The following is a 13,272-nucleotide window of genomic DNA, read 5'->3' as shown; positions in this document are numbered from 1 at the left end:
ATCCCTGGGGCCTCTTATAGGAGATTCTGTAATAAATGTAAGTAATAAACTCTACTTGGGGAAAACATTCGTAATGCCACTCCTGACTTTACAATCCTGTCTGGCTTGGGGGATTGAGCCAATTTGCTACAGTGCTTTATTACAGTGGGGTCTACTGGCAGCACTCATGGTTGCACCAATTATTAGAATTAAACACTCCCACTACTGCACTAACTCACTGTAGGGTTCAGCAAGAGTCGACGTACTTCTTTTATGTTGGCATAAAACCCTAAATTTTGGCTCTAAGGCATGTGCAGTGGGAAAGTGGAGCTATGCTGATGGGAGAGCATTGACAGGACAGTGATGTGCCTGTATGTGTACATGTAAACACACCCACCCATGTGCTTCCCTAGCTACACAAATACAGACAAGAGATGTCATAGGGAAGGGGGAAAAATGTTCAAAGTGCCCCTCCACTGACACTGATGATTTGATCCTTTAAACTATTCATTTTCTTATGCAATTTTGTCTGTGCTCTAATACCGTAATAGGGGAGGAAGGATGGCCTGGAGGTTAGGGCATTAGCCTGGGACATGAGAGACCTAGGCTTGATTCATTGCTCAGCCAAGGACTTCATGTGTGACCCCGGGAAAGCCACTTAGGCACTCTGTGTCCCAGCTCCCAATCTGTAAAATTGGGGCAGTAATGCCTCTCTGCCTCACTGGGGTCCCAGAGAGGAGACAGGCACCGCTAGGAAAAAAGCAACTACCCACTAAAACATCATGAAAAAAAGTTACACACTTATGGAGTTGGTCCTGGGATACGTAGACATAGGTATCATATGGTAGGTTAGATACAGACAAATATAAAGCCTTGTTCGCTAATGGAAGCACATTCCCATATATGTCTGTGTACAACTGTGTGGTAGTTGCGATAAACAAGGCTCAAAAGCTCAGAGGTCTGTTGTGATAATTGGCTCCCCAACAGAATGTGCATTTTAGTGACTAAAACCATGCATGAAGCACTTGCATGTACATGTTAGAAAAATAAAGCAGCTATGGAGAAACCTTTCCTATGGTAAAGAGGAAGCAGGGGTGTCAAAAGCTGTCATTAAATCCACTCCTTGAAATCCCCTTCAAGTTCAATAATTTTCCCTAAGAGAGCAGAAATATGAGCTTAAGAAGGTGTAAAGGAGCCACACAACTAGGGGAAGGAAACAGAGAAAAGTAAAAGAACAGCTGGTAGAGTGGGGCAGAGAATACACCACTTTTTGAAAAAGACTCCAGAGGAGATCCTGGCAATTACAGGCTGGTAAGCCTAACTTCAGTACCAGGCTAATTGGTTGAAACGATAGTAAAGAACAGAATTATCAGACACATAGATGAACACAATATGTTGGGGAAGAATCAACATGACTTTGGTAAAGGGAAGTCATGCCTCACTGATCTATTAGAATTCTTTGAGAGTGTCAACAAGCATGTGGACACGGGTGAGCCAGTGAATATAGTGTACTTGAACTTTAAGAAAGCCTTTGATAATGACCCACATCAAAGGCTCTTAAGCAAAGTAAGCAGTCATGGGATAAGAGGGAAGGTCCTCTCATGGATCAGTAGATGGTTAAAAGATAGGAAACAAAAAGTAGGTGGTCAGTTTTCATGGAGGAAAGAGGTAAATAGCAGATTTCCCAAGGATCTGTACTTGGACCAATACTGTTCAACATATTCATAAACAATCTGGAAAAAGGGTGTTAATAATGAGGTGGCAAAGTTTGAAGACAGTACTAAATTACTCAAGATATTAAGTCCAAAGCAGACTGCAAAGAGCTATAAAAGGTTCTCACAAAACTGGATTACTGGGCAAGAAAATGTCAGATGAAATTCAACGGTGATAAATGTAAAGTAATGCACTTTGGAAACCATAATCCCAAGTATATATACAAAATGATGGGGTCTAAATTAGTTATTACCACTCATGAAGGAGATCTTGGAATCATCATGAATAGTTCTCTGAAAACATCTGCTCAATGTGCAGCGGCCATCAAAAAAGCTAACAAAATGTTAGGAACGATTAGGAAAGGGACAGATAATAAGATAAGAAAATATCATGATGCCACTATATAAATTCAAGGCACACCCACACTTGGAATACTGTGTGAAGTACTGGCCATCCCCCAATCAAAAAGATATATTAGAATTGGAAAAAGTACAGAGAAGGGCAACAAAAATTATTAGGGGTGTGGAACAACTTCTATATGAGCAATTAAAAATACTGGTACTATTCAGCTTAGAAAAGAGATAAATAAGGGGCAGGGGATATGACAGAGGTCTATAAAATGATGAATGGTGTGGGGAAAGTGAATAAGGACGTGTTTTTTACTCCTTCACATAATGTAAGAACTAGGGGTCACCCAATGAAATTAATATGTAGTAGGTTTAAAACAAACGTAAGGAAGTACTTCTTCACACAATGCACAGTCTACCTGTGGAACTTGTTGCCAAGGGATCTTGTGAAGGCCAAAAGTAGAACTGGGTTGAAAAAAGAATTAGCTAAGTTCATGGAGAACAGGTCCACCAATGGCAATTAGCCAAGATGGTCAGGGATGCAACCCCATGCTCTAGGTGTCCCTAAACCTTTATTGCCAGAAGCTAGGACTGCTTAACAGGGGATGGATCACTCCATAATTGCCCTGTTCTATTAATTCCCTCTGAAGCATCTGGCACCAGTCACTGTCGGAAGACAGTGCTAGATGGACCAATTGGTCTGACCCAGTATGTCCATTCTAGTGTGTCTTTTCTTCTTAAACAGGAAGGGGTAGCAGTGGGGGCAGAAAGACATACATAAGGTGTGAATGACAATAATGGGAAGAGAAGGAGGAGTGCTATGCTTACATGGTAGTGGGAGGTCGAGGGAGCACAGACAAAGACCAAACAGGACAGAGGAAATTAGCTTCTTGTTAGTCTTGATTGTGTCATGCTATTTAGTTTGTGGCCCACATACACAACTCCTTCTCTTGATTGCTGGGTGATCTCTTCCTTCACTCACAGTGGTGTTCCTCCTCAGCAAGAGAATGATAAATAACTGCCCCTCCTAATTCCAGATCTTTAAATATCTAGGTGAGATAGTAAAATCACCAACATAGTAGATATCTCAGTTGCCCACATAACCCCAGACACTATTCTATTATTTCCTTGTGGGGGACAACTGTTCTTCTGGCTACCCTCGCTGGTTTAAATCCTGATCAGTTTGCTACTTTCACCAGTTCTCCACCTTGGGACAGTAGGTACCGAATTCTGACAAGTGATACCGACAGGACCAGGCACAAGGACTGGTCATTGCAATACATTTTGACAGGTGACAGACACCCTTCAGGACTTGCTAGTAGCAGTAAAAAAAAAATTGGTTTATTTATTGTAGTTGGCTTTTTTTATTTGTTTGAAATGGTTAATTAAGTACAACATGGTTAATGAGCATCATATGTTGTTAATGAAGCAAATTGTGAGACAGGAGCATCTTATGAATTCCTAAGCACGAATTCTCACACTTATAAACAATCTTCTTCCTTCGTCTGTCGCTATTATTTTGATATGATCACCCTACACCCAGCATTGCCACTAGTCTTCCAATGTGCAAGACAATGCTTATTTTTGCGCAGCAGTCCCACAGCTTGCAAAATTGGCTTGCAGGACAATAAAAAACAAGTCTCAGAATTTATTTTCAGGTGTTGCAATGTAATGTTACTGTGTGCTGCTGCTGCAGCTTCTACAGTACCTGCTGATGTTGCATTATGTCATGCAGCTCTGCATCCATGTGAACACACGCTAGCAATATTTTAAAGGAGATCTACATAGGATTTTAAAAGAAAAATCTACAATATGGGCATGTGTCCTTTTTGCTTCTTTAGGATGTATAAAGAAGACCAGATTTTTTTAAAGGGGTGTACCAGGCATTGTGCTTGTTTTTAAAATTAGAAAAATTAAGATGTCAAGTCTTATCTTATCAGATTCCCACGGGAAGGCCTCTTGGAGGGTCTGCAAGTTCTCACACCTTAGTTGAAAGTGTAGGGGTATAGAATCTCACAATCAAATGTATAGTATTTTCTACAACACCTACAACCACAATATCTATGTACTTACACATATTATGTACAAACAACATATAACAGCTCTTCCACACATGGCGGGGGAGGGGGAACTAACGAAAATTGCACACATTCCCCTTTTAAAATCAAGAACTAAGTTTTTATTTTTGTTCTTCATGTGTTTTTCTGCTTCCCAACCTGTTTAATTAGATAAATAAAACCTAAAAATAATATACGCAGCCAAGCATTTCCCTTTCTGCGTATTTGACCTTTCAAAACTCATTCCTGTCTCTAAACGAAAAGATATGCGATCAGATCAATGTTGTATTAGTGAGTTTATTTGCACTTTGAACATCTCTAATCTACTTTGTTGTGAACCTCTCTGTGACACCCTGGCACCCCTTATTCTCACTGTCATGTAATTAGGATATGTTTTGCACAAAGTACGCCTTGTGAAGTATCATTCTAAAAGTCTTGATCTGCTAGACATTAATATATTGTTGGATTGTACGTGCTATCACTATGAAGTTTGGCTAGGTATATGTTACTGAAACATGCTGTGAGGTTGAAAACACCCACCAGCAGCCTTTCAGGTACAACAGTGAAAAGGCCAAACAATGTTAATGGCTTATTGAGGAAATGCACACAAGCACAGGGATTACCCCAGGAACTGTGGGAAACGGGAAGAAGATACAAAAGAGGGAAATGACATGATGGTACCTCACTCTCCCTACAACACCACACCTGGAAACACCTGAGGAACAAAGACTGAACTGGGAGAAGTGATGGTCCCAGGCTAAAGGGATTTCTAACCTGTGTATGAAAACCTGGGAAACTCAAACTGCAAAGCAAAGTCAGCTTGTGCCTTAAGAATCTGCCAGCCTGTTTATCATTCAGGATGAGAATCTGCTAATTCATACCCTACCTATCTAGTATGTTAAGCTCAGTTTGTGGGTTTTTTTATTTACTAGTTAATCTGCTTTGATCTGTTTGCTATCACTTATAATCACTTAAAATCTATCCTTTTGTAGTTAATAAACTTATTTTATGTTTTAATCCAAACCAGTGTGCGTTTGACTAAGGTGTCTGGGGAAAATCTCAGCTTGGTTACCACAAGTCTGCATGGCCCTCTTCAAATTGAGGGAGAGGGAGACCAAGTATTAAACCCATATACTGGCCAGATTTGACCAGGCAGGACGGTACTGCTCTGGCATCCTAGGCTGGTGGTTAGAGAGCCTGCATATAACTGCAGCTGGGTGTGTCCCTACCTGTGTGAATGCTGGTGAAAGTGCAAGCTTGGAGGACTTTGTAACTTGGCACAGCAGCACAGTGTGAGAGGGAGCCCAGGCTGGTGGGTCAGAGGGCTCAGTGGTACCCAGTTCCAGGTGGCACCATGGGTGGAACCCATCACACTCTCCTTCTGCTGTATGATCAATAAGAAGAGCAATGTCAAAGGCAAAAACCTAAAATGCATCCCTGGTACTTGCCAATAAAATTTAACCTAATATAAAATGCAGTTATCTTAAGAAACAGCACCCTAGTGCTGAACAATCTTGAAAGTAATGAAAGTCAGTGCTGTGAGAGAGCACAGAACGATGGTGTTTGTGCGCAAGCACTCTGGCTTCAGTGCACACTCCAGTCTGAGGTCAGCCTTCAGCTCAGAGAATCAGCTGGAAGGCCTTTGACACTTTTCTGAGACCAAGATCTCCATTTTGAGCCCATGAACTGAATCCACAGATCCTGCTTTAATCCATCCATCCTTCTTCTTGCTGTTTACACCCTTCAAATATTTATGAAATTGGGTCCCCTTCTCCCCTTAGGCCCTGGTCCTACAAACACTTATGCACATGCTTAACTTGACTCCCGTGAATAATCCCATTGATGCCAATGGTACTAAAGATAAGCACAGGGGTTAAGCACTTCCAGGATCAGGGCCTTACCCACATTATTCATATCAGGATAGATAAAAATCAATGATTTTTTTTTAAATAAAAAAAAATCTGATTTTTTAAAATTTAAAATCAATTTTTGATAAAATGCTTTTTGAGGAAAAAACCTATCTAAAAATAGTTTTAATTAAGATACATTATAGCTCAAAGATATCTCATCATGGAATAGGGATTATAAATTCTAATTCTATAATATGAGACAACATATTCATGTAATGTTTAAGAAAAGTTTTGTAAATGAGTTCCAATAGTTCATGGATTAGGGACCCAATTTTATGGGGTTCTGGGGGCTTCTGTATAGATTATTTAGGTTAATCTTTCTATCTACCCAATGGGACTCAGTGCTCAGTCTAAAAGATACCATCAGAGATGCTTAGTTTTGCAGTTCTCAAACTGTGAATTTGTGTCTCTAGAGATAACATGCTTGTTAACAGCAAAAATGTTTTAAAATAAATAAAGAAAATATATAGAGGTGAGAAATAACAGACCTCAACCCTATTGTCCCTCTGCAAATTTGTGTACACAGAGTCAATCCCTTATCTCTCTCTAAAAGTGCAAAGTTTCAAAAAGTTCAATGAATAGAAGATTGTTTGGGGGCGGAATAGATCTGGACAAGGAGAAGAAGTCTGGAGATAAATGTGAGAAGGGAGGGACAGGCATTCGCTCACTAGAAGGGAAAACCTATAATGGCAGCAGACTATAAAAGAGACCCAGTTTGGGAATATTTTAATGAAGTTCCTCTACCTGTGGGTAAGACAGGCATGCATGCAAAGTGCAAACAGTGCAACAAAGAAATGCAAGGCCTAGTTGCCCAAATGAAACATCTTGAGAAGTGTTCCTTCTTAGGAGGAAGCTGTGTCGAAGATGATGAAAGGAACATGTCTGAACATGCAGGATCTTTAGGTTGGTAAACTTTTTTATTTCATACTTCTTTCTCAAGGACTGCCTGTCTTCCTTCTGGACTATTCTTGAATTCTCATGTTTGAGCAAAAAATATAGTTGTTACTCTATGGTACTATCATTTTAGATGCAGTTGTGATAAAAAATAAATAGCTGAAATCTCATTTTTAACATCAGTAGCTTCTTCTGCCGATGTAGAAATATTTTCTTCCTTTGGACTAATTCATTCCAAACTGAGAAATGGTTTGGGACCAAAAAAGCAGGAAAGCTTGTTTTTCTTTTCCAGATTATAAACAAACAGGAAAATGAAGGTGAAGATGACTGAGTTAGCAGCAGAATCCAATATTTTAAGTTTTTCATGTTGACCTGGCTGACATAGTCGATTTAATTTTGGGGTGGCTTTTTTTAAATATTTCATTTAACTATTTTAGTTAAAAACAATTTTAACAAAAACAAACCTGATTTTAAAAGACTTGAATGTTTAACTAAATTCAAAAATTCATATGCTTGTTTTGTTAAAATATTATATGTCTGCTGTTGAAGAAAAAATCCTGAATACATAACATTGTTGTTTTAGTTAAATAAAACAATTTAAATGTCTGTCTGGTGATGTTCTCCTCCTAATACAGCATGGCAAGAAAATCCTCCAAATATTAATGATTAACCTGTTGAATTGGAGATAGTTCACCTCCCAGTGACTTAAGTATCTGCTTCAGTTACCTTTGGTAAATGAAATAACCAATCATTCATTTTCTGATATAGCTGTAAAACTAATCTGAAAAGTTTTCAAAATAAATCACTTTAAAAAATGTATAGTGTGTACCTTCTAAAAATGAAACCTACATCTATCGCTGAGTTGTGAAGAATATGTATTAAGATTATAACAACCAACAAGAATGCACTTTTATGTAGAAATCCATGATTAAATCGAGTTTTCCTGACTAGTGATTTAAATCATGATTTAAATCAAATCCACCCTGGTTCATATTTAGGCTTGGGAGGTTGGTTGTTTGTTTTTTAAATCTTTTCTTATGCCCATCCCAGCAGATATATAGTCATTTTTCATTGGAGGGAATTCAGGGAAAAGCAATCTGGCTGTACATTTCTGGTACTGACATGGTACAGTTTTACAGATGCAGTCTCACCAAGGATGCATAATACTTACTCCTGGACACAACGTGACCAGAAAGATACAGACAAACAGGAAGAGAGAAGAACAACAATAATCAATGCATGTATCTGAGAAGGGAAAATATATGCGGAGGTAAGTTGACTGCTTTAAGCTAAGAGAGCTATCTATCCCTTGATACATGTGTAAGACCCATTACTGCTAATGGGAAATACAAAGACACCCAGAAAAAAGAATAATTCCCTAGGCAGAGTTGCCTAAAGCCACAACTCTCCACTTTGTAAGTATGAAAGAATGAAAAGTGATAGTTGTATGAACATACATTCATCAAATCTAAGGCTCATTTCCTCCATGATCACAACTCATCACAGTGAAAATGGTAGAATTCCTCCCTCTTTTGGGAAGAAACATAAATTTGTTAAAACTAAGGATTTTGCCAGTTTTGGTAGCGAAACAAAGTCAGGTTTTGCAATGTAGGGAAACTTTTTCTGGGGCAACTGCCTTTCGGTGTCACCAAAAAAAAAATTCAACAGCAAAAAACTAAAAATACTTTGTTCACCAGCAATGAGAATTCTCTCACACATTTTTTACCGTCAAAATAAAACATTTTCAAATAGTTTGCTTCAAATAAGGCCAATGGAGAGCAGAGGATGGAAAGATTTTGTAAATATTTCTAGCTATGCAAATGTAGGCAGTGACTTACCTTAGATGCTCATTAAAATAACATGTAAATGGCTGTGAACCCACTTCCACTTTCCAGTATTCCTGCCAGTGTGTGACAATTTCAGAATTCTTCTGATTTTCTCTTTCACAGGGAGGGATGTATGAACACTGTCAAGACAGGTTCCAAAATGGAATTATTTCTGTACTCAACAATACAAGGCAACATTCTTTCTGGATTTTCCTCACCAAATTCACACATAGTGATAAAGACTGAACCTATGGATGAAAGTTTTCAAACAGAAGGGAACAAAAAGTTAGATGAACATCTCTTGATCATTAATTGCTCGATATTTATGTTTTAATGATCAGTTACAAAAGAATGATTTACTATGTGCTTTACTAACTTTACTACTACCTGCTCTCTCTCCCACTCCTCCATCCTTCCAGGAAACATGCTAATGTTTCACATGTTGAAATTAAAAAAGACGAAAAGGAGAGGATTAATTTTCAAGGGGGTTCTCGCTAGCTGTACTCATGGGTAATATTTTGAAAACTAGAAATCAATACAAACATTTACGACATGTACAATCACATGTTCCGTTTAACGATGTAAGAATAAATAAAGAATGTCATTATTACACCAAATTTTCACCAACAGATCTCAAAATGCTGTACAAAAGATAGGTATTACCCCACATTAATAAATATAAGATTTGTAGGAAACAAGCACAGGATGTTGAAATCCCAGTTCAGCATAACACTTTAGCACATGCTTAAATCACATTGAAGTCAACAGGATTTAAGCATGTGTTTAAAGTGCTTTGCTGAACTGGGGCCCAGATGCCTGATTCAAAAGTCTTCTGAAGTCTATGGGAGTCTGCCCATTGACTTTAGTGGGCTTTGAATCAGGCCTTAAGTGACCTGTTGCAGGTCACAGAGGAACAGAACCAAGTGTCCTGCTTCCCAGCCCCATATTTAACCACAATGCCTCCCTTCTACCGCTTATACCTTAAACACATATTACTAGAATTAGTACCACAGTTTGTTCTTTGGAGAAATATTTCTACCTCAGTGCACAAGCATAATTCCTTCAGTCATTAATAGGCATCCCATCCACCCAGGAGAGAGAGAATTCACCCTTCCACTTTTGAAACTCAATAGGCAAAGGTAGCACTACAAACACTTACGTTGCTTTGTTAACATAAGCAATAATGGAAACACTTTTATTTACCGTCCCTCCTGTGAGAGGGTACTGAGTGTGGACTCACATGTGCATGGCACAGTGTGAATGGTATGACCTGTGTCCCTTTTAAAATTGGGAGCTGTAGTCAAAGGACATATGACTAGGAAGAACTATATGACCAACAGGAAGCCAGATATAAGATTTCCACACTCTTCAGTAGGGGTAGCAGACAGGAACCCCAGGCTCAGTGAAGTCCTAGTGCAGGTCTCTCCACAGTAACCTGAAAGGACAACTCACAGGGAAGGGTCTGTCCTCCCTCAGAACTCTTATTTGAAATCAAAGACAGCTGTGAGGAAAGAGTCTTGATTAGATGGCTGGTGGGCACTTTTCTACCATCCCATCGGTGAGCTTATGCTTCCACTCTACCACTGAACTACTTCACGCTGTACAGAGCTGGAAGCCTATCTCCATTACATCACTGTGAATTTTTTGCAGGTAAAAACAAATTCTTAGGTATTCATCAGTCTGATCAAGTAAAACTTGGTTATTCCTGTCAGCATCGACACCTATTTTTGATAAACTCCTATATACTAACCTGGAACAAAGTGCAAATTCTCACTCGTTTGTTTCAAGTTAAAACATGCCTTTTTCATAACAAAGCACCCCCATTTTCACAGCAACACATTTGGTGTTGCTGTCATGTAGAGCTCTTCGCATCCTCGTGCTGAGAAGAGAATCCTACCCTAAGATTCTTTTTCAGGTTTGTATTTTTAGAAATAATTAGCACCACAATGACTATTGTTCTGCAGGTGCTGAAATAGAAAACAGAATACAAGTATTTTGTTGCTTTTTGTTATTTCAAACTTAAAATCAATTTCCTTGTCCCACAACATTTCTTGGTTCAATAATGCAGTTTGGGAGTTTGTTTGTCAGTGGCCTTTAGGACTACCACATCCACCAGGTCTTTTAGGGCCTGCTGGTTGGTGGAAGGGTTAAGACTTGTTAGCTTGATAGCAAGGCGTGTTCCATTTATTAGGGTTATTGGGCGTGAGGCTTCTGCGCCTTTCTGCCAGGCTGCGTTGACTCTGGTTAAAACTAGATTTTCTTTGGGCCATGAACTAGCATAGGCCCCTGCCATGGGAGTGAGGAGAAAGGAGGAGAGTGCTTGTGCTGCCTGCTGGGATATGTTCATTCTGTTGCAGTAATGTCTTTTGGCTGGTGTAGTGTTTGAGCTCTGTTGGAGATGTTTGGAGGTCACTCCTTTTACCGTTCTGTCATCTTCTGGCTCTGCTGCATTCTCTGCTGGATGAAATTTACAGGCATATCCCAGTGGTTGACAGGAAAAGTGAGCCACCATGATTTCTTGGGGAGAAAGTCCACACCTCCCCCGCCCCCCATGCATGAAATTCCTCATTTCTCAATCTGGCTGAGTTGACATGGCTCACCTGTACAAATCCCACCACTATAATTCCAGTTTGAAGATGGTAATTGCCAAATGATGTAATAATGGCTACTATTTTTTATAAATATCAAATGCACCCCAGTTCACCTGGTTAGTATTATCCTGAGTGAGGTCAAGGCATTATATCAAAGGAGGATGGCAGAAGGGAAACAAACAGGTAACAACAAAACAATGGCAAAGATAAAGTATGTCCAGAGAATACCAGGGGTCCTTGAGGAAACAATGGGGAATACATCAATCAGCCAGGACCCAACCAGGCTGGTAAGGTTTACTCTTCCCATTCCTGAGGCCAGGAGCAAAGGGGATACTAAACCATTAAAGCATCCAGGGCCTAAAAGAGTAAAGAGGATTGACTGAGTTGCTGGGCCCTGTCAAGGAGCATCAGTGAGCACTGATGGGAATGCAACGAGACACAGAGACCATGCTGCAGCAGGGCAGTCTCTGTCTTCCAACCCACAGATGAAGATAACTGGGCTGAAGGGGGCTTACCAAATATGAAGATATAGGTAAGGGGAAATAGGTGTATAGCCTTTTTGTTTTATCCCTTTGTTCAGTGTGCGTCGTGTCTTTGGGTGAATGACTAAATAGTGCTTTGTTCTGAAACAATTGTTTTTGAGTCACTCTCATCAGCTGTTACAGGCTCCCAGACGAAAAGGGCTAGAAGGTGCCTGTGATGGGTTGGATCACAGAAACCCCCTTGGTGCTGCCAACTGATGTGCCAAGACTACTTCTGTCCCTCCTTTCCCTGCCAGCTTGGGACTCCAGCACCCTGTCTTGTGGAGCCAGACACACCAGTCTGCTCCAACACAGACCCAGTGTTTGAACCACGTTCCCCAAAGCTGCAGACTTAACTGAAAGCAACTTAACAAGTGTTCCTGTCTTTAACACTCAGATGCCTAACTCCCAATGGTATTCAAACCCCAAATAAATCCATTTACCCTGTATAAAGTTTATACAGGGTATACTCAAATTGTTTGCTGTCTATAACACTGATAGATATGCACATACTCTGGGTTAATTAATAAGTAAAAAGTGATTTTATTAAATACAGAAAGTAGGATTTAAGTGGTTCCAAGTAGTAACAGAGAGAAAAAAGTGAATTACTAAGGGCTTGGCTACACTTGTGAGTTGCAGAGCTAGTGGAGGCTTTCCAGCGCTGCAATTAGTAACTGTCCACACCTGCAAGGCACATCCAGCGCTGCAACTCCCTGGCTGCAGCGCTGGCTGAACACCTGGTCTGCTTGGGGTATAACGAGTGCAGCGCTGGTAATCCAGCGCTGCTCGTCAAGTGTGGACACACACCAGCGCTGTTATTGGCCTCCAGGGTATTAGGAGATATCCCAGAATGCTTTTAAGTAAATTGCTCTCTTTTGTTTTGTTATGCAGCCTCTCTTTGTTTTGTTGTGAACTCGGAGTTCCGGAGCTCCCGGAGCTGCTTATCTAAACAAACACAGCTCCTGTTTGCTGTGATCAATCTGTAAGTGACTGTGAACAATCAAATGAGATAACCCCCTGCCTACCTCATTCACAGGGGTTGAGTGTTTGTTTGATGAGAGAAACGGGGGGGGGGGGGGAGAAAGGGAGTCCGTGCTGCTTATCTGGTCTGCAGGCTGTTTGCAATTAAGAGTAAGGGGTTGGAAAATTTTCTGATTTTCAAGGCAGTGTCGGCTCCAAAAATCCACTCTCTCTCTCTCCCCCGCTCCCTGTCACACTACACCCCACCCCCCTCTTTTGAAAAGCACGTTGCTGCCACTTGAACGCTGGGATAGCTGCCCATAATGCATCACTCCCAACAGCGCTGCAAATGCTGCAAATGTGGCCACACTGCAGCGCTGGTAGCTGTGAGTCTGGCCACACACCAGCACTGTTCCTACACAGCTGCACGACCAGCGCTGTAACTCCCAGCGCTGCAACTCTCAAGTGTAGCCA

At 40.4% G+C, this 13,272-nt stretch overlaps 1 protein-coding gene across 2 annotated transcripts in view; it reads right to left on the bottom strand.

The window, feature by feature from the left end:
* The window catches only part of KCNMB4 (potassium calcium-activated channel subfamily M regulatory beta subunit 4), an 85,329-nt gene that overhangs the window by 59,466 nt on the left and 12,591 nt on the right, over positions 1–13,272 (bottom strand). For both annotated transcript variants that reach the window (XM_044978711.1, XR_006572280.1), the window contains exon 2: positions 8,739–8,866. In XM_044978711.1, coding sequence (XP_044834646.1) covers positions 8,739–8,866 — 128 coding nt within the window. The remainder of the gene's footprint in view (positions 1–8,738; positions 8,867–13,272) is intronic.

Source organism: Mauremys mutica, chromosome 1, assembly GCF_020497125.1.
Source record: "Mauremys mutica isolate MM-2020 ecotype Southern chromosome 1, ASM2049712v1, whole genome shotgun sequence".
Taxonomy (NCBI): Eukaryota; Metazoa; Chordata; order Testudines; family Geoemydidae; genus Mauremys; species Mauremys mutica.
Note: the sequence above shows the minus strand (reverse complement) of the source record. Positions and strands in the feature narration are given on the sequence as shown.